This window comes from Gigantopelta aegis, chromosome 6 (genome assembly GCF_016097555.1).
Source record: "Gigantopelta aegis isolate Gae_Host chromosome 6, Gae_host_genome, whole genome shotgun sequence".
NCBI classification, from domain to species: domain Eukaryota; kingdom Metazoa; phylum Mollusca; class Gastropoda; order Neomphalida; family Peltospiridae; genus Gigantopelta; species Gigantopelta aegis.
In genome coordinates this window covers 54972552-54999355 of record NC_054704.1, presented here as the reverse complement: position 1 = coordinate 54999355, position 26804 = coordinate 54972552, and the positions used below count along the sequence as shown (strand labels likewise).

Genomic DNA, 26804 nt, shown 5'->3' with positions numbered 1-26804 from the left:
TGAATGAAAGCATCAGTGCAATTCATTTTTGACTGGGTTTTTTTTTTTTAATCTTGTGACATGAAGTGAAATGACTTGACAATTCCACATACTCATAAAAACTCACTCTCTCTCTCTCTTTTGGATATTTTGATCACATGACACACAACAAACTGGGAGGAAAACAAATCTCAAATCACACAACGTTCACCGTCAAGAATTCTACATCATGTTCGTGGGGTGGTTTCCGTAAGTGAAAGAACTGGAGGAAGTTATTTTTGATGCCCCTGTCATAGGGGTTGTAGAAGTTACCCTTGCCGTCCTTCAGGTACTGGTAGCGCTTCCTGTTGATCCGTTCGTTAGTCGTCAGGTTCACAGCAGCATGCACCAACTAGAGAAGATGGAGGGGAAAAAAGATGAAAGTTTCATTGCTACGGTTGCACACTTCATTTACTATAACTATCATAGCATGACAAAATAATCATGACCAAAAGTTTCTTTAATTTGATTTTTTATTACTCTTTTTTTGTGTGTGTGCAGACATTTGATAAAAAAAAGCCATTGCACACATGTCACTAAGTTGTTTTTGATGATACCTTTCCTCCAACTGAACAAAATATTTCAAGTCCCTAAGGACTCCGTAAAACCTTTAGAGATCCAGGTAACTCTTGTTTTGTTACGTATCTCTTGAATTTGTACATTTTCCACACTGCCTATCAACACATCTACAAGTACATTCTTCAACTTCGAAAATCTCACCCATTTTACATCAGGTGTTAGCCAAAGAAAACAGACTATAGCTGGCAAAGACATGGTTATTTCAAGAAGTGTGATGTAATTCTTGCAACCAGCTATAATCAGCTGCAATAAATTCCGATAAATTCTGCTATATACCAAGCAATAACAAGTAATAGTAAAACCTGGAGGCAGGCTACAAATGCCATCTGAAATAAATTCCGATCCTTACCACAAACCCTGCTATATACAAAGCAATGACATTAAAGAAGATTTAACTTTGCAGCTATGTAAATTAACTTTGCAGCTACAGTATGTAATTTTGCAGTCAATTATAATAATAAAGAGCTGCAATGAATTTCAACCCATACCACACACCCTGCTAGATACCAAACAACAACATACAACATACAACATGTACAAGAGATAATTCCGGCAGCCAGCAATAAGGGGCTGAAATAGTTTCCGACCCTTACCACAAATCCTGCTATATACCAAGCAATGACATTATAGAAGGCACAAAGCAGGAGATAGAAATAGTAGTCGGCTCTCATCTGCCAGTCTTCGTGGAAATGAAGTGTGTAAATGCCGAGAGCCAATGACAGCGACATGTTAATTCCCGTAAATATCACAAACAAGGTAAATGAAATTCTGAAAAACAAACAAAGCAAAAAACAAAACATCAACAGCAAATCAATGAAACATTTACATGCATCGTTTATCTTCCGCAGTGTGTAAATGTACTGATAATGGTATACTGCTATGCATGAAAGACTGGTACTCAAAATCATTTTGATTCAATAGTTGGTAACCAAACTAGTCTGCCAATCCTTTTTGGCTAAATTAAAACAATATTTCAAAAATTTAACATTTAAATTTTTAAATAATTGGTTGGGTTTTTTTCAAGAAAATTCATTACGTGATCTGAAATCTCCTTCATTTCACATCAGTACAGCAGGTCATTTGCTTCACAAACTGCAGAAGATAAATATTGGTTTTTATTAAAATCAAATGATTTTGTTCTTTAGAGAGAAACGTAGCTTTGGGCAAAAATCACAAATACGTATCAGTTACTAATTAAATGAACATGTAACAAAAAAGCATATTGTGATATAATTTCTCAAATCACTATTTTTGGCGTCTTAGAATTGACAGGAATTATTTTCAAGAAAACCCCCAGAAAGACTATAAACCCCCCCCCCCATTAGAATGGCCATATATTTTTAATTACATTAAATAAAAAAAAAGCATATGATTAAACTTTCAAAAGAAAATAATTTGTTACTCCATATCCAAAGGCCATGTTGTAAGACCTATGAAACTATCTGCAGTGAATATGCCCAAACCATGTCACTCTCTCACAAAGAAGCAAAATCTGATTTGGCCCACAAACCGATTCTTACCGTCATCCAAAATACTACAATGATGGCAAATGAGAAAAAGAAGATCTCCAGCCCCCCAATTGCAATGGCCCAATCCCAGCTGTGCATGGTGAGCATGTAATAACACAGGTAGTCAGAGATCAGTGCCTCTATGAAGATGGTCAGAAGAAAACCAAAGAACCATACCCTACAAAGACAATCAGATGCAGTTCAGTGATAATACCCTACAAAGACAATCACACTTGGTTCAGTGATAATACCCTACAAAGACAATCACACTCGGTTCAGTGATAACACCCTACAAAGACAACCAGATGCAGTTCAGTGATAATATCCTACAAAGACAATCAGACTTGGTTCAGTGATAATATCCTATAAAGACAATCAGACTTGGTTCAGTGATAATACCCTACAAAGACAATCACACTCTGTTCAGTGATAATACCCTACAAAGACAATCAAGACTTGGTTCAGTGATAATATCCTACAAAGACAATCACATTCTGTTCAGTGATAATACCCTACAAAGACAATCAGAATTGGTTCAGTGATAATATCCTACAAAGACAATCACACTCTGTTCAGTGATAATACCCTACAAAGACAATCACACTAGGTTTAGTGATAATACCCTACAAAGACAATCACACTCTGTTCAGTGATAATACCCTACAAAGACAATCACACTCTGTTCAGTGATAATACCCTACAAAGACAATCAGACTTGGTTCAGTGATAATATCCTACAAAGACAATCACACTCTGTTCAGTGATAATACCCTACAAAGACAATCACACTCTGTTCAGTGATAATACCCTACAAAGACAATCAGACTTGGTTCAGTGATAATATCCTACAAAGACAATCAGACTTGGTTCAGTGATAATATCCTACAAAGACAATCAGATGCAGTTCAGTGATAATACCCTACAAAGACAATCACACTCTGTTCAGTGATATTACCCTACAAAGACAATCACACTCGGTTCAGTAATAATACCCTACAAAGACAATCACACTCGGTTCAGTGATAATACCCTACAAAGACAATCACACTAGGTTCAGTGATAATACCCTACAAAGACAATCACACTCGGTTCAGTGATAATATCCTACAAAGACAATCAGACTCGGTTCAGTGATAATACCCTACAAAAACAATCACACTTGGTTCAGTGATAAAATACCCTACAAAGACAATCACACTTGGTTATACCCTACAAAGACAATCACACTCGGTTTAGTGATAATACCCTACAAAGACAATCACACTCGGTTCAGTGATAATACCCTACAAAGACAATCACACTAGGTTTAGTGATAATACCCTACAAAGACAATCATACTCGGTTTAGTGATAATACCCTACAAAGACAATCACACTCGGTTCAGTGATAATACCCTACAAAGACAATCACACTCGGTTCAGTGATAATACCCTACAAAGACAATCACACTCTGTTCAGTGATAATACCCTACAAAGACAATCAGACTTGGTTCAGTGATAATATCCTACAAAGACAATCAGACTTGGTTCAGTGATAATATCCTACAAAGACAATCAGATGCAGTTCAGTGATAATACCCTACAAAGACAATCACACCTGTTCAGTGATAATACCCTACAAAGACAATCACACTCGGTTCAGTAATAATACCCTACAAAGACAATCACACTCGGTTCAGTGATAATACCCTACAAAGACAATCACATTCTGTTCAGTGATAATACCCTACAAAGACAATCACACTAGGTTCAGTGATAATACCCTACAAAGACAATCACACTCGGTTCAGTGATAATAACCTACAAAGACAATCACATTCTGTTCAGTGATAATACCCTACAAAGACAATCACACTCGGTTCAGTGATAATATCCTACAAAGACAATCAGACTCGGTTCAGTGATAATACCCTACAAAAACAATCACACTTGGTTCAGTGATAAAATACCCTACTAAGACAATCACACTTGGTTATACCCTACAAAGACAATCACACTCGGTTTAGTGATAATACCCTACAAAGACAATCACACTCGGTTCAGTGATAATACCCTACAAAGACAATCACATTCTGTTCACTGATAATACCCTACAAAGACAATCACACTAGGTTTAGTGATAATACCCTACAAAGACAATCACACTCGGTTTAGTGATAATACCCTACAAAGACAATCACACTCGGTTCAGTGATAATACCCTACAAAGACAATCACATTCTGTTCAGTGATAATACCCTACAAAGACAATCACACTAGGTTCAGTGATACCACCCTACAAAGACAATCACACTCTGTTCAGTGATAATACCCTACAAAGACAATCAGACTTGGTTCAGTGATAATATCCTACAAAGACAATCAGACTTGGTTCAGTGATAATATCCTACAAAGACAATCACACTCGGTTCAGTGATAATACCCTACAAAAACAATCACACTTGGTTCAGTGATAAAATACCCTACAAAGACAATCACACTCTGTTCAGTGATAATACCCTACAAAGACAATCAGACTTGGTTCAGTGATAATATCCTACAAAGACAATCAGACTTGGTTCAGTGATAATATCCTACAAAGACAATCACTCTCGGTTCAGTGATAATACCCTACAAAAACAATCACACTTGGTTCAGTGATAAAATACCCTACAAAGACAATCACACTTGGTTATACCCTACAAAGACAATCACACTCGGTTTAGTGATAATACCCTACAAAGACAATCACATTCTGTTCAGTGATAATACCCTACAAAGACAATCACACTAGGTTCAGTGATAACACCCTACAAAGACAATCACACTGTTCAGTGATAATACCCTACAAAGACAATCAGACTTGGTTCAGTGATAATATCCTACAAAGACAATCAGACTTGGTTCAGTGATAATATCCTACAAAGACAATCACACTCGGTTCAGTGATAATACCCTACAAAAACAATCACACTTGGTTCAGTGATAAAATACCCTACAAAGACAAACACACTTGGTTATACCCTACAAAGACAATCACACTCGGTTTAGTGATAATACCCATCAAAGACAATCACACTAGGTTCAGTGATAATACCCTACAAAGACAATCACACTCGGTTCAGTGATAATATCCTACAAAGACAATCAGACTTGGTTCAGTGATAATATCCTACAAAGACAATCAGACTTGGTTCAGTGATAATACCCTACAAAGACAATCACACTAGGTTCAGTGATAACACCCTACAAAGACAATCACACTGTTCAGTGATAATACCCTACAAAGACAATCAGACTTGGTTCAGTGATAATATCCTACAAAGACAATCAGACTTGGTTCAGTGATAATATCCTACAAAGACAATCACACTCGGTTCAGTGATAATACCCTACAAAAACAATCACACTTGGTTCAGTGATAAAATACCCTACAAAGACAAACACACTTGGTTATACCCTACAAAGACAATCACACTCGGTTTAGTGATAATACCCTACAAAGACAATCACACTCGGTTCAGTGATAATACCCTACAAAGACAATCACACTCGGTTCAGTAATAATACCCTACAAAGACAATGACACTCGGTTCAGTGATAATACCCTACAAAAACAATGACACTCAGTTCAGTGATAATACCCTACAAAGACAATGACACTCGGTTCAGTGATAATACCCTACAAAGACAATGACACTCAGTTCAGTGATAATACCCTACAAAGACAATCACACTCAGTTCAGTGAAAATACCCTACAAAAACAATCACACCCATGTTAATGATAATATAGCCTATAAAGACAGACTCGATTCAGTGATAATACCCCATAAACAGAGATGGTTCAATGATAATACAAAGACAATCAGATTGATAACTTGGTAATAATAATATAAAGTTAGATAATTCACTAATAATACTAGTATCCTACAAGGACAATGAAACAAGTATATTACTGAGTGACAATATCCTACAATGACAAAAAGAATTTTTTTTAAGACATGCCATTAGTTACAAATATAGAAATCCTAAATAAGATAGACACCAATCACCTCATTCGAATGCAGCCTCCATGGGTTTCCGTTTATCATACCCTCCTCATACACATGCTTACCAACACCACCTCTACAATAACAGTGCAAAATGTGCAAGAAAAAGATGAGACGTGGGGGTTTTGTTGCTTTTTAAAAACAAAACAAAAAAACAACACTTTTAAGCTAGTTAAAACTACTTTATCTGTACATAACTGTTTTCATTTTAACTTGATTTTTATGTTGTTTATATCCGATTGAGTTTCAAGCATGCTGCAGAGTATGACACATATTTTGAAAAGTCACTAGCCACAGGGCTAGTGGGTTTGTGAAAACCACTAGCCCACCAAGATAAAGCACTAGCCTAAATTCCTGATCAATTATAACTGGATTTTTATATAATTTTTGTAACATTACACATTTACGAGTATAACAGTAAAATAAAACAAACACTTAAATCATGTTGTAACTTTCAGTTTTTTGTCGTGTTGTACCTTGTACGTTTGTTTTTTTTGTCAAGTGTGATCCATCATCATTGTTCTGTTTTCGCTTTTGCCCCCCCCCCCCCCCCCCCCCCCCCCCCAGGAAAAATAACTGAGCAAACTCATGGTTGATATCTAAACCCACTATCAAAATAATTAAATTTAAATGAGGGAACGACAGTGTGACACATGGTAATAGATGGTTCAGTAAATTAAAGTAAATTGTTTTCCTGATTGCCGATAACCACATGTCAGCGAAGTGTTAAATTAGAAAACAATACGTAAATAAAACAAACACTGAAATTCAAAGCATGACTGGGGTTTACTTGACTGAGATTAACCTGTCGTCGCGATTGGTGATTTCCAAGTTCTTAGCCTAAAACATATGTGCGAGATTAACTACCACGTGACGTGTCCAACCAATCAAAATATGCATGTCATTAGACTTATTTCCTGTGCCAGAAACTTGAAAGGGAAAAGTAAACAATGCATGCTGTAACTGTGGCGATGTAGAGATAGCATGTTACTGCAGTTTGCAGACCTAGTTCAAGTGGATTATTATTATATACTGATTGCGTTGTTGATATTATTCGATGACAAACGTCACAATCAAATTTATTTTTAAAAATTTCAGCCGAGAGAAAAAGAAAAAAACAACAACAAAAAAACATGATTGAGCGATAAGGAGGGGGTGGAAACCACTAGCCCTGCGTTTCTCACTAGCCCTAACTTAAAAACCACTAGCCACGGGCGTCGGGCTAGTGGATTTGTCGAACTCTGCATGCTGCCCTGACCTTGCATCATGACTGGTCCGTATGTCAAGTACAACAGTTAATTATTAATTGTGAATGCTTAGTGAAAGAAAAGTTGGGGTAGTGACCTTACACCTCCTCCAACAGAGACATTAAAATTCACCCTGGATGAGAAGCATTACCAGCATATGAACCCGATACCTAAAAGCTGATGGTTTAACCACTACAAATGTGAAAATGGTTTGACAAATGTCATTTTAAAGCTGTAGCTAAAGTGAACTTGAAAACCCCCCCATAAATACAAGAAGCAACATGCAGAAATATTTATATAAAGGTTTGCGAACTCAGGTCAAAAGTTAAATCTATCATACAGCAAATAAAACTTAAATTTCAAAGCTGCATTATGCATGCTTGAAAAATTGCAGCAAATAATCAAGATGAATAAAGAAAAATGTCAACTCAAAAGAGTTCATGCAGATATATGCTATGAGCTTACACATATATGATCATTTCATATTGCTATCTTCAATATGCCGCCAATGTAAGCACACTTGTTTTACAATTTTAATATACAGTATTTTTCAATGTCAGATTATGTCAATACAGACCATGGCAACTTCAATATTGTGCAAATATGTAGACTGTGTGTAAACATTGAAATAATTAATATACAATTACAGAAGATAAGGAAATAATAGATAAAAAGCAACAAGTACATGCAGTTAGGTAACAAATTAAAAAGTGTAACCATTAAGACAATTAGGTTACAGACAATTGGCAAATAGTGGGAAAAAGCAATAGCAGATGCATGCCATTCAGAGCTAAGATGGTAACCATGGTTTTCTTCCAACAAATCTTTTAAAAGACACCGACACCAGACCACCACACAAGATGACCCCACTTGCAAGTTGCAATTAGCACAGCAGCATAATGGAAACATATAAAACTTAAGCAAGCTGTGTCTCATTTAAATAGACCCATGCATGCAACAGTATACGATAAATAAAAGACACCAAGCACTATCAGTTTAAAACTATTACAATTCGAGGCTTCAAACAACAGATTCTGAATATAAAACATAAAGGTTGCAAGCAAAAGCTTAATTTAAAAAAAAAAAAAAAAAAATCCCTTCAATATCTGATGAAGATGCTTCTTTGTATTATTTCATAAACCATTTAACCATACAGTGCTTAATATAGCTTTAAAAAATAATTTACTTTTACAGCTAGGAGTATTAAATGTTGACAATAACAAAATGTTAGACACCAAATAGTCAGTTTTAAATAGATCCACCAAAATAGTAAAGAGAGGGGCATGCTTCTTTACTAAGGATTCTACATGCAGTTTGAATATGACACTGTACTAATTACTATTTTACATGCATTATGGCTTCCAGTGATATCAAATATTTGGTCAGCAGCAGCAGCACCCTGATACATTCAACAGGTCTCCCAAATTGTTGATTACTTTATCAGTTTCAAAAATGTCATTGATTACTTTTTCAAATTAAAAAAAAAAAATTTTGCTCATAAAAACAATGTTAAACGTGACTCAATATACTTTTCCATCTACACACTGGAGACCATAATGAAAATATCTGACTAAATATGAAAAATAGGTATAATTTGGTACTGTCTATAGACGGATAAGGGCGTAACAGCTTCTCAAAAATAGGAACAACTGAGCAAAGCCGATAGCCAAGCTCATAACATTACTCTAGTACCGTAAGGCAGATGTTCAATCCCAGAATCCCCACCCCCATCCCACATGAAATAAGCACCCACACACATACAAATATAAATGCTAAACTAATCATGTGGCTGATTATAATTTACCTGTTGTTGTAACCGACACAGTTGTAGATGTACGGGCAGTGGTGGTCGAACTCCTTCACACACCGGTTACACACACGGCAGTGCTTGGCCCGGACGGGCTTCACCGTCCGACACGTGTGACACAACCGACTTAGAGGATTCTTGCCTTGTTTCCACTCATCAAAGTGAGCAACCTGAAAAAAATCATAACAAATATCTCAGTGAAAACAGACGACAAGTCTGCAATTCCCATATTCATGTAGAAAAGAATGCAAAAGGAAAAGAAATGAATATATTTCTAAAACACTGTGGCACATATTGTTTAATATGCGGTTGTTATATACCAAATGTAGGTGACTGTGACTTTGTCTTGTTTTAAGAGCAGAAACCTGTTGCTATCAGACTGAGAGGATTCTATATAAACGACTGGCAGGAAGGTATCTCCCATAGCACACATCATTTCATTGGGATCATACTAATTTTAATCAATAATCATTAACTTAATTAATGACATCAATTTTAATGAAGCCCCGTTTTTCTGGTAGTATTACGAGGGTTTACAGCCAGAACTAGTAGTAGTAGTACAGTACATGTTGATTTCTTTATTAAACTTTCACAACACCAGATGGGCAACATATGTGTGTTACTGACATGGTTATTGCACTTGCCATTTTGCTATTCTTTGTACTTGCATTTATTATGGTCTTTCCATTGTTATCATTTAATGTCATCTTTATGCTCTAGGGGCAAAACCACAAGCTTATTACATGGGTGGTTCAAGATAAACTGAATAGATGCTGGAAAAAATTATCTCACAGAATAATTTCTTAACCATGGCTCGTGGAAATATATATGCCAAGATAAGTTTTACTGTATGTGTAATATATCAAATTACATCAAAAAACGATTTATTGTCATGTAAAATGCTTTACACAAATTCACCGAATGCTTACTGAATGGAAATATTTAGGGGTGTGGGCTTTGATTTGTTTTTAATCCACCAATCTTATATAGCCACTGACTTGAAACAATACAATACCTCTATCAAGAGTAATATAAAAAATATTTGTGAATATCAGCTCAACATTGTCACCTGTTTTATAGCCTGGTCATACTCCGGTATGTTTCTGGGTAGAAAACCTGGATCAATTGTATTGGAATGATACAAACAGATCCACATAAATATGTTCGACACTATGAAGATCATGTGCAAACTTTGCAATTCATAAAATGTCACAGGCAAACACTGAAATAAAATGTTAAAAAAAACACATTATCTATACAAATAGTTTTGAAAACTGAATGTATGAATTACATAAATATAACATATATTAAATACACATTCAAAAACTTTTAAGAGAGATTCAATTAATTTATTTCTTTTAACGCCAAATAATTTATACATGCTTTTATTTTCAATGAAATCAACAGACACTGAAAATTTATTTTTTACTACTGGTACAAGTATGTACAAAACAGAAAAATCTGAACATGACTTTTAAAGAATATTCCTACCTTAATAATATACATGGGGTATCCCCAAAGCACAATATTTATAAGAAAAAACAAGAGTGCTCCTTTGCTATTTCCAGGTGGTCCAAACATTATTGCCCTGAAAAGAGAACCATCTTATATTTTATCAACAACAAAAATCAGTTGACAAATATTTTTATTTCTGTGCAATTAGTGGACGGCTAATTTTAATGTCCTTCACTAAACCACCACCAAAACATGCATACACATAAATACTTGATCCGATTAAGATACCTATATGATTCAAGTAATACAGGAAATATTTTTTTTCAATTTTATTAGTTTACAATGTGGAAAAAAAGCAGGTCCTAGCAATTTGTATATGAAACCATTTTATGACTGGCATGCTATTTAATTTTGCATAAATAAAAAATATTATTACTTTTCAAAAATTAACAAATGCTGAATGCCCTAAGTCAATGTGAATTTATTACAATCCAATTAGCACAACAATTTATTGTGAATTGTAAATTGATAGTGTGTTCTGTAATGTAATTGGTTAATTACACTGTTTCCCGGGATGAAATGGACAATAACGCCCACAAAGCTAATGACGTCATTAAAAAGTACGACAGGCCCAGTCAACTGTTCATGGGTCAACAGTTAGATTGTAGCTAGGTACCTGTTCACAAAAATATAAGACATTTAGTTGGTTTGGTGAAAAAAACATTTCAGTTTACAATGAAGATAACCATATGGATTGTTTTAGATTTGCAGGCGTTATTGTCTGTTTAATGCCAGAAATTTAATTGTGTATTTAATGTCAAAAATGATTATGAAATTCACATCACATACAAACGAAGTGTCTAACATATCAAAGCTTTAAGAGTGAAAAACCTCTGACCTATTTACCTCCATAAAGTGCTCAAAGCATTATCACTATGAGACTTGTTATGTTGCATCAAGGCATGTAATGTATGCAACGCAACCTTTTATTATCAGTAAACAATGCCACACAAGATAGCCAGTGGCATGCAGCTTTAAAATGTTTTATACATCTAGCTATAAGAACATTCAGCAAATTTAACAAAGGACGATGTAATGTGTTACCAGATGTCTATCCGTGGGAAGAAGCTCGTCCTGAATTTGGTTTCTTTCTTGAGATAAATTATGATGTTCTCATGTTTTCTGCCTGTTGCCAGCATGATCGGTGTTTTGCCATTCTTATCCGGCAAATCTATGTCAACACCATCCTACAAACAAAAAACAACATTTATAACAGACAAAACAACAGCCAGCTATGAAATTGGCTGGAAAATGTAGCAAGGGGTTGCCTGTTCCTAAATTATGTCCTGTGTGATTCCATTGTTGTTGTTTTTAAAAATCATTTTACTGATCTTGGCACAATGGTTGGACTGGGAAATAACCACAGAATGGGACTGATCCTGTGACTCATAGTACTTCAGGCCGAATCTCTACCACTGAATGAGATATGATCTCAATGTGCGTGAAGAACACAAGACTGGATACAGATTTTAACAAGGCTGAATCTCTACCACTGAATATAGATATGATCTCAAGCAGCATGAAAAACACATGACTGGATACAGCTTTTAACAAGGCCATTTAAGCTTTTATTATTTGCAGAATAAAGAATATTGTTGAAAAAAAAGAAAAGAAAAAAAAAGAGGCATATTCTTGGTGACAAATTAACCCACAAAAAAACCCCTATGGAATGTTTACCAATTCCATAGCACATTTTAAAACTTTTAACTACTGTACAGATAAAAAAAATCCATGGCCCATATTTTCAAAGCTAATTTAGTGCTATGCTATTGTAAAACCATCAGGGCTAAGACGTGTCACAATGACATTATAGCCTCCTATGGTTTTACAATATTGTTGTGCTACGATTGCTTCAAAAATATTGATTCAGAACTCTTTCCGGGGTCTTTAAAAGTAGGTGGCATCAAAATCTGGAAATATGGAAAACAAATAATCAAGAAATAGTTGCAACACTTGATATATTGATATATGGAGTAAGAGCAGAAAGTTGGAAAAAACCCAGATGAGTTGTGTTACATGAACTTACTTGTTCACACAGTTCCTTAACAGCTGTGAGATTGCCATTGATGCAGGCGAGATGGAGAGGTGTCTGACCATAGTGATCCTTCTGACGTGGGTTAAACCCCGAGTAGATCAGTAATCTCATCAGCTCGGAATGGCCTGGGGAAAAAACAAAACAAAAATTAAACAAAGATGATAAAAACTGATACGACCAACACTTGATGCTGAAGAATGAGTAGCTATTACATAGAAGTGTCAAACATGTTAGCAATTTTGACATTTTATTTTTAAAATGCCAGAGAAGAAACCTGATTATACAACATGTGTTACTATTTCTGAAGAGCAGCAGCACTTTCCCATATAACATGTTGTTCTGACTGTGGCAAAGTATGAGTACATATATCAGGGCTTCTAGATTATGGTAGCCCAACTCCCATGGCTAGTGATATTTAATGTTGGGCTAGTAAATAACTACTATTGCCATGCCCGACGCCTAGTGAAAAAAAAGTTGTCAGATGCAGCATTTATGTCTTATTTTGTAAATATGAATATCCTGCCCCCAACCCCACCCCCCATCTTAGTGTTTTAATTTCTATCTCCCTCTTTAGGTAACATATCTGATTTTTACTATTAGTAAAATTATATTAAATAAAGTAGATGGGTTAGTAAATTTTAATCATGGCTAGTACATTTTTAAAATCACCGATCCCATGGCTAGTGGATTTTGTAAAAATGCTACAAGCCCTGATGTATATAAAAAGATGTTCAACATACTAATAATTTTTTCATTTAGTTTAGTGTTAGAGAAAAAACCCTGAAGATACAACATTGTTTCTGAAGAGCAACTGAAATGAGATCTTCTACATGTACATATATATACTTTTCTAAATACTGTAGCTAAAGCTGTAATAAACTGCCTGTGGAAAAGTACATGTATACATTAGGTAAAAGATCCTATTCTGCTAGTAGCTTGTTTTCCTCCTATTCTCTAGACCAAGTGATGCAACTATCATATGTTAGACATTTAAAAGCCACTGTAGATGTGTTTTCAGGTGTAATTAAACAGACATGTTTTCCCATCACTCCAATGACACAATCCTATTCAGCAGTCTTACAACATTCCATTTTAATCAAAAGTAAATCATATGTATACATATCCATTATCATTGAAATACATGTAAGTGCAGCCATAAGAAGCTATAACACTACCTTTGAATGCTGCCCAATGCAAAGCATTATCCCCGTCTTTGTCTACCAGCTGGAGTCGTGCCCCTTTACCCATGAGATAGCCGGCCAGCATGGTCTGCCCATACTGTGCAGCAACAATCAGCGGCGTGCAACCTTTACTGTCCATTACATCGAGAGACACGCCCACCTGCACCAGAATGTCAACAATTGCTATGTGCCCATTAACACAAGCCCAGTGTATTGGGTGGGCGCCAAGTTCATTTGTACTTGGCTCATCAACCGGTGCCTTGTTCTCAATCATGTACCGCAAAATGGTAGTGTGACCTCCCAGACACACCCAGTGGGCAGGGGTGTGACCTTTGTCGTCTTTGATTGACAGCACCTCTGGACCGCGCACCTCAACCAGAGTCTGGATGGGAACAAGGAGTCTGGAAACATAAATAATTTCGTATTAAGCAAAACATTAAAATAATAATTAAAACATAATTCTTCAGAATTAAATGTCTTGCCTACCACAAACTTAATAAAAAAATGTTTAAACATACATGTATTAAGATGAACATTTATAGATATAACTATAAACCAAGTTTCATTTATGTAGCACTTATATTTGGGGAGAAATTTAATTAAATGCGAAACTTTAACACCATCGCCAGTTCTAAATAACATTAACCTAGTTATCACTGATATATATATATATATATAAAATATTTAAATATCAATGTTTCCATGAGCATACAAAATGTACTTTGTTTTAGCTACCCACTCCCTCTCCTAAAAATGTATACATGTACATACTTGGGGTGGGGGTTAAAAGTGTATGTACTAGCTTTAAATCTCATCCTATTAAACTACTGCATAAAATTATTTAAATTTATCAGAATAAAATATTCAGTAAATTTGTTACCAAAGAACTGGCAGAATTGTGTATGTTTGTGTGTGTGCTTATAATATTAACAACAGAGTACAGAGTAAAGACCAAGAGTAAAACTGTATCAATTTTAAGAAAATATTAAATTGAAGTTGTTTTCTTTATAAGATTTTTATTATTTAACCATTAAGAACAGAGATATCCACATAATTTTTCTACTCGTTACAAGTCATTGTTCCACATCTTTTGGATGCAGTTATCAATCTTGGTACCATAAACATTTATTAACTCGCCAACAGCAACATATTACAAAACATAAGCCCAGTGAAAGACCTGTTTGTCGTGCCTCGGTAGTGGACTGTAATATGAAATTAATTGACAGCAAAAACAAGATTATTTTATAAAATGTTGCCATTTTGCTTTTACTTTAGGAAACAATGTTTTAAGATGAGGAGGCTTGGTTAAAACCACCAGTGTGTATGCTGCTAAATATTTTGACACTAAACACATGATGGTACTTGGGCAAATTTATATTCTTCCATCACAAAGCTTGTGGTATGGGTTCTAGAGCACTCGTCTTTTATGCAATGGGTCACACAAGTGTTACTGTTAGCCATCACTAGATTTGGATTTCCCCCCATCCCAACCAGAAGCTCATGACTGGTACATGTGATATGTACTGTCCTGTCTGAGAAAGTACATTTAATGAGGCTTTATAACTAATATAAGTTTACTGGTCTGCTCTTTATCAACGTAATATTGAAATTAAAACCATATGTTAAGACACTAAATAGCCATAGTTTAAAATAAGCCAATAAGCCAATATGCTGTGTCATTAAACAAATATCCCTTTCCTTTCCTTACAAAACTAGCAACCAACCAACCAACATGGCAACCCAAATATTATTTTTTATTTGAGGCCCTCTTTGGGTTTTTCAAACAATTTATAAACTTCATTTTGCATTAAAAAATAATTACACTACAACAAACACTTCAGCATAACTAATGAAAAGTAGACAATGTTTCGTTGTTGTTGTTGTTCTAGTTTTTCAGACGTGAACATACATTTACGCAAACAATGTGTTGGCAAGTTGGCAGGCAAACACGAAAAAACTGAAGAATATGACAAGCAATAGGCTACATTTCGGAAGGGACATTTTTAAGTACATCAAATATTGTTTTACCCAGCTTTGATAGCATCAAATATAGGATCACATTTTTGTCCTCCATTAGAGCCTTTTTCTTCACAAAATCTCTTTTCACCAGGCGCCAGCTGTTCGGTTGGCGCCTGGATATCTGACGGATTTGACCCATACAACGCCGACATTTTGGACTGCAGGGAAACATAGACTGGATCACAAACGATAAAAATATCTTGTTTTAGATTTAGCGTAAGCGTAACGCTGTATAAATTACATTCTAGTTTGCTGAACGCAAGCCATTAAAGCTGCAACCTCGATTATATTTGTTTTCGAATAGTCAATCCTTGTTAATTTTCTTACCACTGCATGACATTTCTCGATATACTCTGGCTATGTAGAATACATAAATATGTATTAGTATCATTTTCAACACCTACGACTAGTACGAGCAGACGCTATGCCACTGTTATGAAGAAAAAAGGAAATGTTTTATTTAACGATGCACTCAACACATTTTATTTACGGTTATATAGCGTCAGACATATGGTTAAGGACGACACAGATATATAGAGAGGAAACCCGCTGTCGCCACTTCACGGGCTACTCTTTTCGATTAGCAGCAAGGGATCTTTTATATGCACCATCCCACAGACAAGATAGTACATACCACGGCCTTTAATTGTTACACCAGTTGTCGGGCACTGGCTGGAATGAGAAATAGCCCAATGGGGCCACCGACGAGGATCGATCTTAAACCGACTGCGCATCAAGCGAGCACTTTACCACTGGGCTACGTCCCGCCCCCTTCACTGTAATGTGTGGATGGACACAACTGCAACGAAAACGCGGGATTTTTGTCTACCACCGAGTGATTAAAGATAATAACCTGTATGTTTGATTTAAATACCTTTACATCGATCATTTTGAAGTTCGCTGATAACAAATATTTCACATATTAATCGCTAATAGGCACATTACAAGAAGAATATATGTGAAATATTTGTTATTAGTAAACTAGAAACTTATCAATGTACTAGTAAAGGTATTTAATAACACCAAACAATGGTAAAAATGTAATTATTGCCGTATTAAAGCGGAAATCTTTGCCTACTCGGTGGTAGCAAAAAGCATGCGTATTCTTCGTAGAATTTTCTCTGGCGACAGAGAATGATTATAACAGTCACGATGCAGAGTACTCGGTCTAGGATGAAGCCGATACTGGTATACATGCACATAGAAACCAGTGGATACCAGTTTTGAACACAGTAGCTTAGCTACCAATCTGATTAAAATTAGCTCTACTGGGTCTAGCCAGTAGATCTAACAGCACTGCATGGACTGTCATGTCCAGGTGACATTTCATCTATAAATAACAGTTTAAATATCGACCAATTACACTTTGCCTTTTATAGCGTTATTCGGGAGCATACAAATTCTAAAAATATCGGGCGAGACTATTTATGCAATAGGCGAACTTGTTGGTCTATTTCAACATTGAAAAAACAGGGGGGAAGTGCAGTAATAAACTTTGGATTGTATACTAGCATAAACAGATTTTATGGCTATGACATCACGGGGTTTTTTTCGTCTTGAAACGAATTTTATATAAAATTTTATATTGCAATTAGTTTCCGGCATACTTCGTAATTCACCCGAATCATTTCGTATACCTCGGCATAATCCCGAATGTTTTCAAATTCTTTTCAAATCACTGGCATGATTTTGTAAGTACGGCTGCTGTTAGATCCACATGTAATAGTGGAGCTAATTTTAATTAGATTGCTTAGCTACTAGGCTAAAGATGAGGATGGTTTTAGGTTTTTCCATAAGGTATAAAAGGTGTCCGAGGGGACTATACATCGTCAAAGTTGTTTTCCATCAAATTTACCGTGCAGACTTCCCTCTCCTCCAAAATAGTTATTAAGGATCTAACTAAACCTATGCCACGTATGATGCTACAGTTCACTGAAAATAATAATTTCATCTAAGCCATGGAAGTATTAAATGAACGAGGCTCATATATTAATTAATAAATGCTGCTTAAAAAGGGCCTAGATTTGTAAAAATAAAAACGATTGGACCATTTTTTGTATCCTCTCCACATTTTACATTTTCTTACGCAAGACCACTCTACTCCTCTGTAAAATGATGTAACACTATCTCCTGTTAACACCACCCCTCACTACACTGTCAACGTGGCGCAATTTAGTCTGCATGATTGTTTTCTCATGTTTTTTTCCTTCAGTTTTGTGGTTAAATTTGGGGTAGGTTTTTGTGTGTTCCTTTGGTATTAATAAATTCATTATAAAAAGAAACGACCCCCTCCCCCCTAAATTTTGCGACAATTATAATTTTATTATATATTAATTTTCTTTCTTTTTTTTAAATCCCCCTCCAAACCTCCTCCAAAGTTCCTTTGGCATTCCGCCTCATGTCATTAGGGCCCCCTAAATAGATTTTCTGGATCCGTCACTGCACAGCATAACAATGATGTAAATTAAATCTACTAATAACATCTCGCTAAAATAAGCTTCCAACGTAACGTATTGAAAACCATATGGTGCTTATTGCAAAAAGTCATCACATATACGCTAACAATCTAAAATAAAACAAAATAAAAGAAACCGTTTTGTTTGATGACTTCCTCCCTTCCAACTTCGTTGAGTTGCATTTATAATTTTCCCCAGAAACAATTGAAAACAACACTTCACAGATTCTGTGGAATTGTTTGGGGTTGTGTCCACTGGCTCATTACCCCAGGACCATGCACTTAAGGATTTTTCTGAACACCCTTCCACTACAACCACCATGGGATCTCTGTCTGCTGTAGAAAATAGAATAACATTGACAGAATGGAACCACGAAGCTACACACGTATGCGTATTCATTAATTAGAGGTGCATATACTCGCGGAAAAAAAGTTCATGTGCACCAAATAATTGCATATAGAATATAATTTACTTGAAATCTGGTCATAACAATTTCAGTAAATGAACGTGTAACCAATCCCTTCGATATTCCAGCAATGTCCTGTCATTTGCACGAGCTATTCATACTTTGTGATCACAAGTTGCATTACTAGCATTCTTGGACACGTGCTCCTGTTTGACATCATTTTTTTTTATCACTGGGCTCTACAACTATTGTATGGATTCTCATCACTCAGAAAACTATTTTTGTTGGTATCTGTGTGATGCTACGCCTCCCAGAAAATGATCTTCGTCGAACGATGGGTATGATTGAGGTTAGAATGGAACAAACACCGTTGCTAGTCATTTTGGTGTTCATTGGTGTTCATAAGAACACTGCAATGTATACATGTGGAGATGTTCTCGACAGTTTAGGGGTACTAGGGATCTTCCATGTTTAAGGTGTCAACACGTGACGTCACGTCAGCAAATCGTCAATACCAATGGAATCATTTGGAAATGATAAGTTTAACATCCCAATCCATCCCTAAGTTAAGGCCAATCGTTAGAAGAACTGTACGCAACCGATTAGGTGATCACAAAGTACGACCATGACCGTACATCAATACGTTGTTCTGTTACATCGTCACCGACGGCGTACCAGACATTGCGTAGACCGTACTTCAGGTTCAGAAGGCAGGAGAAAAGCACTATACTGTCAACAGACAATTAGTATATCTATGTACAACACAATATTTTAAAATCTTACAAATATAAGTCACACTAAAATTTTAATGATGCACAGGAACTTTTTCCCGTGAGTATATATATCTACCCACAACTAAAATACCTTGGAATAAAACAAAGGTAGATTTGTACAGCAAGCAGAGTAGTTCTAGTACTGATACAACTTGTAAATAATCATGAGAAAAACAATTTGGGTTCGCTCTTAGGTCAGAACGACAACAAAAATCAACTCACATAAGAGCAGGAGATTACAAGAGCAAGCAACTACAAAAGCAGGAAATTACAAGTATATGTTTTAATTACCATAAAGTTGCTATCATGCAAGAAACACTGCATAATGGTGAATAGAGAAACAACATCGCATATAATTATATTCGTCTTGTATGGAACATGGCGACGATTCCCGGTACCGAGTGTACAGCTGCTACCACAAGCTCAACATATAAATTTATCGGATGATATCCCAGACACCTTCCATACCAGATATATATATATATATATAACCAGACCCGGCCCGCTATCAGGTTCATAAGGAACAGTTCATCTGCAATGAAACAATCTTGATTCAATCTGATGAATCATTTGTACCCGGTATTTTCGATTTTTTCCGTTTCCAAAAAACATGAAACGCATCATTGAATATTGGTTGTACTTTATTTGCTAAAGCAGCAATGCAGTGCAATCTAAAATTATTCCTGCTGAACGGTAATTTGGAACAGGATCTGATCTGGACATCAAAAAACGTTTTTGTTTAACAACACCACTATAGCACATTTATTTATTAATCATTGACATATAGTCTTAAAGATGAAACCTGCTACATTTTTTTCAACAATAGCAAGGGGTCTTTTATATGCACCACCCTACAGATATGATAGCACATACCACCGCCTTTGATAGACCAGTCGTGGTGCACTGGCTAGAGAGAAAAATAGCCCAATGGTCCTATCAACTGGGGTCGATCCTAGACCGACCGCGCATTAGCAAAGAAACTCACACCATAGGCAAAATAAGGACACACAAAAATAGGTGTGAAGCTAACACAAAATGGCTCTTCAATAGAGACGTTATTATCAATAGATGACATGGTATGTCTCATTTTGTGTTAATGAAACATTTTGAAACTAAATGGTCAACCGACTCATGGTTGAAGTTCAAAATGTTAATTGGGCCTTGGTATCCCCTTCTCATTTTAGAGATACTAGTATTCATATTTTCCAACCTTAAGAACACCAGTCAGTGGGTAATAATGACTTGTATGTCATCCTAATAAAACAAAAGAAACTATTTGCTCTCTCTCTCTCTCTCTCTCTCTCTCTCTCTCTCTCTCTCTCTCTCTCTCTCTCTCGCTCGCTCTCTCTCTCTCTCTCTCTCTCTCTCTCTCTCTCTCTCTCTCTCTCTCTCTCTCTCTCTCTCTCTCTCTCTCGTCTCTCTCTCTCTCTCTCTCTCTCTCTCTCTCTCTCTCTCTCTCTCTCTCTCTCTCTCTCTCGCTCGCTCTCTCCTCTCCCTCCTCTCCCTACGCTCTCTCTCTCTCTCTCTCTCTCGCTCTCTCTCTCTCTCTCTCTCTCTCTCGCTCTCTCTCCCCTCCCCTCAGCCCCCCCTCTCTCCCTCTCGTCCTCCTCTCCTCTCTCTCTCTCTCTGTGTGTGTGTGTGTGTGTGTGTGTGTGTGTGTGTGTTTGGGGAATCGCACAGTGTAAAGCAAAACCTCGATTTATGGCAGAGGCACGGTCACATTAAAGACATCATCAAATTAGTAAATGCATCGATCTGCTAGGAACCATCCACACCTACACAATGTGTATTAAACTTTTAAACACCAACTTCAAAGTTTTGTGTTTTTCTAAAATTAGGATTGCTTGGTAAATGTTCAATTAAAAACTATTTTAGTCACCATTTTGGATGACTCTTCGTAACAATGGTTTTGAATTTGTTTCTTTTGACTCTATATTATTTAAGGGGCGACGTAGCCAAGTGGTAAAGCGCTCGCTTATTGCGTGGCCGGTTTGAGATCGATCCCCATCAGTGAGCCCATTGGGCTATTTCTCGCTTCAGCCAGTGCACCGCGACTGGTATATCAAAGGCCGTGGTATGTGCTATCATGTCTATGGTATGGTGCATATAAAAGATCCTTTGCTGCTAATCGAAAAAGAGTAGCTCATGAAGTGGCGACAGCGAGTTTCCTCCCTTAATATCTGTGTGGTCCTTAACCATATAACCGTAAATAAAATTTGAGTGCGTCGTTACATAAACCATTTCCTTCCTTCGTATATTATTTAAGGGGCGAGATTTAGCTCAGTCAGTTGAGTGCTCGCTTGAGGTGCTTGCGTCGCAGGATCGAACTACTTCTGAGGATCCATCAACTGATTGGGTTTTTTCTCGTTTCATTTAGTGCACAACGACTGGTCAAAGGCCGTGATATATGTTTTCCTGTCTGAGGGGAAGTGCATATAAAACTATACTATATGCTGCATTAGGAAACATGTAGCGGGTTTCCTCCAATGACTAGGCTACGTGTCAGAATTACCAAATGTTTGACATCCAATAGCCGATGATTAATTAATCAATGTACTCTAGTAGTGTCTTAAACAAAACAAACTTTACCTATATTATTTAAAGCGAAGACCCACGGGTAAAAAATTAGTCTAGTTGTGTTTGTGTCAAACATATCAAGATAGGACGGCGTGATTGCAGCTTCAAATAAGTGCCCGAATACTTGTATTTTTCGATAAACTAGGGAATATAAGGACGTTTATATCACCCCACCGAACGTACGCATATGTACATAGTGTACACATAGTATATATATACACTTACATCGATCCATGATCAGACAACGATGTTTTATCCTCGTTAGAAATATGGCTAAAAATAAAACAACGTCATTATATAACGGGTAAGACTATCAAACTGTGGGTCAAGATGACGTCATCGTCCTCAAAAATAATTATCTCAATGCTAATTTAATAAGAAGAAAATTAATTTAAAAAAACCAAACAAACAAAAAAAAACTAGAAAGAAGGAATGAAAGTATGTAACTGACAATATTTGTCGTGTATGGCTGCCAATTTCAAGTTGAATTCCACAGCTAAAAACCAAGAAAAAACCCATGTTTGTTTAATGACGCTTTGGCACATAGGCCTACACATGTACACGTAGTTTATAATTAGATGTCATGGGTGCCCTCATTAAACAATTATCCTTTACAATTCTGAGGTTTGGGGTACTGAACTGCACTACAAAATAAAACAACATGACAAACACAAATATTTTGATATACTGGAATCAGAACCAGTAAAAACACTACATACAAAATTCTGTAGGCCTAAAGTAAACCTTCAAGTTAGGAAAAACAGTATCAATACTGCATGCAAAAGCGAACTTTTACACATGCAACACAACATAGGGTGGCATGTCTATGCGCATTGCATATTTGATAAAAATACAATTGATCCACTTATACTTAAAAACACACACACAAAAACCAGGTGCGGATCCAGGGGGCACACAGGGGTCTCGTGACCCCTCGTTTGCTGTGACCCCTAAGTATTTTTCATTAATTTCTAAGGGCCATTAGAAACAGTCCTTATACGGACTCTCAAGGAGACTCCCACAGGGTGCCACCAATAGGATGCCACCAATCTGCTGTGCTCTTCTCAGGACGCCATAAAAATACGGTACCCTAACGGTCAAACATCTACAACGAGCTTACTAAGCCAGAACATCCACAACTATCTCTATTTTTAATTTCTGTGAACCGTTCTAAATTATGTGTCCAATTTACCTTCAAGAAATTAAGCAACAGTTTATATTTGCCTTTAGTCCCACCCCTCGCCCGCTTCCGACCCTACCCCAACCCTTTCCTGTCCTGGACGGAGGAGCCGGCGAGAGCCTTCACCCGCGCCCGCGCGACAACAGTTTGTTCTGAATATTGTTCGGAATCGATTGGAATTTTATCATCGATCATCGGTCATAATCGGTTTGCATCAACCAATCAACTTTCGATTACATAATCGATTAGAATTGTATAAAGAAAAGAAGGATTTTAATAAGTGCCATGCACCTAAAATAGATACATTTTGTTATTGTCGTGTTCACCGAGATACACCCTACAAATCACTCATTTTACCTTTAATAACTATTTAATATCCCTTTTCTTTATGTAGGCCTACACATGTAAATAAACACCAACCGCAACACATTTACATGATTTAAACTGGAGGATCAATTACAGTTAACATTTGCCAAGTCAATCGATTATAAATTTTTATAATCGATCATCACATCGTATAACCAAACCGATCAGTTTTCGATTATAATCGATCATTGGAACATCACTAGTTCTGAATGTGCACGTTATAAACCCTTTGACCTGACCTGACCTTTGACGTGACGTCAACAATGCTTTGACGTTTTAATATGCTTATTGATGTCAAAGCGATACTACGTACATTCGTCTGAATATAATTTTACTTCAGAAATGTGCAAAAAGATCACTGTTTGACATTTATAATCATATTATTTTAAATGTGTATAAATATAAAATACCTGCATGGATATAATACTGCCTAATGGTGACATCTAACTACTGTGCCGTTATATTTCAATATGTCCTGCAAAGTTTGAATGAGTGAATATATCAATGTAGGTAAGTGATTGTTTGTTTAATGGTTTCTTTATCAAGACCGATACATAATCAGTATTTTATGTTGTAGGGAAGGACACCCACATTGGGAGGAGGAACCCACCCTGTCATTGAGGCGATAGGTACATATAAAATATGTTGGTGGGGGGGGGTGATTGGCGGGCATTGCCCCCACCCCCAGGCTACGCCAATGCATATTGATAAATAATACACATTTTTTTCACTATGTTAATTCAGTTCAGTTCACTTCGGCTTGTTGCATAAATTTAAGCACAAGAACTGACCCCGAAGAACTGCTAGCGTGGATCCAAGAGGAGAGTGTTGGAGGGGTACCACCCCACCCCCCACTTCGAAATGTCCCGAAAAATCCAGTGTTTAGCAGATAAAAATAATGCATTTATTGGTTTTTAGCTAGGAACAGGTTTACAATGTTCAGGTTAATATATCTGTGGATGATTACGTAGAGAATAATACATAAGTGGCCTTTAGATACCATTTATCTCACAACCACTTGTTTTAAAATGTATCTAACGAGCGAAAGCGAGTTTGATACGTTTTTAAACAACGAGTTGTGAGATAAATGGTATCTAAGGGACACGAATGTATAATTCTATTTTTTACATATCCTCAAAAACCAGGTTTTAAGCAAATTTTAACATCTTTTGACTAAAAGTGATTTACAACCGTTGCACTTGTAGCTAACTTACGCGTCACAAACACATGAATGTCAGGTTAACTACTAGTATACGCAGTGGCGTAGGCAAGATTTTGTATTGGGGTGGGGGTGGGGGCACCTGTGTAGTGGAATATAACACAGGAATCTTTTTAATATTAATAAGCGAAAAGGTAAACATTTCCCGGGATTGGGGGAGGGGGCATGGCCCCCCCCAGCCCCCCTGGCTACGCCACTGACTATACATCACAGTGTAATCGATTTTAATTGTGTATTTTTTCATTGGAGGTATGGCATTGGTGACCTAGTCATCACCTAGGAGCAGCCAGTCGTATGTCTTGAAATTGATAACGTCGTACATGTGTAACCAAAAATAACGCATGGTGTTCTCATCAACGGGCGTGTTTGAAAATACAGATAATACATGTTGTTTTACTTTTGAATACTGTAGATGACCCTTTTAAGCGTTGCACACACTACCTTGAAAAATCCTGCAACCGTCCCTGCCAGTTAACCCCCCCCCCCACAATTATTTTTATTTTAATTTTAAATTACAACCCCACTACCCTCTTCTCCATCGCCAGTTTCACAGCCCAGTTATAACCCCTGTTCGATTTCACGCTGGATCCGCCACTGAAAAACATATAGCTAATCAAATGCTAACAGTTTAAAGACAACCATTAACAATAATTACAACAAATACCTAACAACCAAACTGAAAAACTTTCAGGTACACAAACACATTAAGGACAAGTGTGTAATCGAGGATTATCTAACTATTAAAACGCACTATTAAAAACGCACATTAATATTGAGACAGGCAATTACAATATGATTTGTGCTCATAGACTAGAAATAGAAACGGGACGATATAGGAACGTTGAGAGAAAAGATAGATTATGCCATCTGTGTAATCAGTGTGTAGAGGAACAAATACACTTCTTAACAAAATGCCCCTCAAATTTAACCCTTAGGAATTCATATATTATACACAAAAACATAGAAATATACTGCCCAGATTTTACCGGCCTAACTGACTTGAAAATTTTTCTTTCTTTCTAGACTACCTAACTCACAATGTCACATATCACCAATATTTGGGCAGGCATGTTACGAAATGTTTTCACACAGACACGCAGAACTTTCCAGATCCTCTACCTCAGTATAAGCGGCATAGTTCTATTAATTATCATTAAACCATCTAAATTATATATAACAATATGTTTATCTAGGTACAAAACGTACCATTATTCATTTAAAAATTCATACATGACAGTATAAATGTTCTTATTTAAATATTCTTACTTATGTTTTAAAATCTGCCATATTCTTTGTGTTATTCATATAATAATTATAAAGAAATAAAGACTGATTGATTAGATGTACCTATCGCGTTGCGGTTGCTCCCCCTCCTCCCCCCCCCCCCACAAAAGAAGAGCGTTTAAAAATGTCTCTCTTATTTGTCTAAGGGCGGGACGTAGCCCAGTGGTAAAAGCGTTCGCTTGATGCGCGGTTGGTCTAGGGTCGATTCCCGTCGGCGGACCCATTGGGCTATTTCTCGTTCCAGCCAGTGCTCCACGACTGGTGTAACAAAGACCGTGGTATGTACTATCCTGTATGTGAGATGGCGCATATAAAATATCCCTTGCTGCTAATCGAAAAGAGTAGCCCATGAAGTGGCGACAGCAGGTTTCCTCTCTCAATACCTGTGTGGTCCTTAACCATATGTCTGACGCCATATAACCGTAAATAAAATGTGTTGAGTGCGTCGCTAAATAAAACATTTCCTTCTTCATTTCTTTCTCTTATTTGTCTAAACCTTGTCCCAACCTCCATTAATAATTATTATGGCAAATATAAATATATGCAACTGCAATCAATTTTGTTTTTCATTCAAATTACTGTGGGACTGCTAGGCGTCTTTTTCA

General features: G+C 36.5%; 1 protein-coding gene across 3 annotated transcripts; it reads right to left on the bottom strand.

The window, feature by feature from the left end:
* LOC121374055 (probable protein S-acyltransferase 23) lies at positions 1 to 22454 on the bottom strand. Of its 3 annotated transcripts, none has more exons than XM_041500950.1 (10): positions 22376 to 22453; positions 18531 to 18729; positions 13914 to 14320; positions 12730 to 12863; positions 11748 to 11890; positions 10680 to 10776; positions 10258 to 10410; positions 9186 to 9358; positions 2118 to 2283; positions 1 to 370 (listed from the first exon to the last, which is right to left on the bottom strand). In XM_041500950.1, exons 1-10 carry the CDS (start codon positions 22383 to 22385, stop codon positions 176 to 178), a joined length of 1677 nt encoding a protein of 558 aa, XP_041356884.1. In that variant the 5' UTR covers positions 22386 to 22453; the 3' UTR covers positions 1 to 175. The 3 variants fall into 3 exon arrangements, with proteins under 3 accessions (XP_041356884.1, XP_041356883.1, XP_041356885.1); XM_041500949.1 differs by lacking the exon at positions 2118 to 2283 and adding an exon at positions 1191 to 1365; XM_041500951.1 differs by lacking the exons at positions 2118 to 2283; positions 18531 to 18729 and adding an exon at positions 1191 to 1365 and having other exon boundaries at positions 22376 to 22454.
* Positions 22455 to 26804: the final 4350 nt, after the last annotated feature.

Excerpts from the sequence above, each read along its gene's own strand:
- LOC121374055 (XM_041500949.1), bottom strand. Across the intron at positions 10,777-11,747 it reads TTCCCACGGATAGACATCTG|GGCAATAATGTTTGGACCAC; the intron begins GTAACACATTAC and ends TTCTCTTTTCAG. Across the intron at positions 371-1,190 it reads GGTATATAGCAGGATTTGTG|TTGGTGCATGCTGCTGTGAA; the intron begins GTAAGGGTCGGA and ends CATCTTCTCTAG.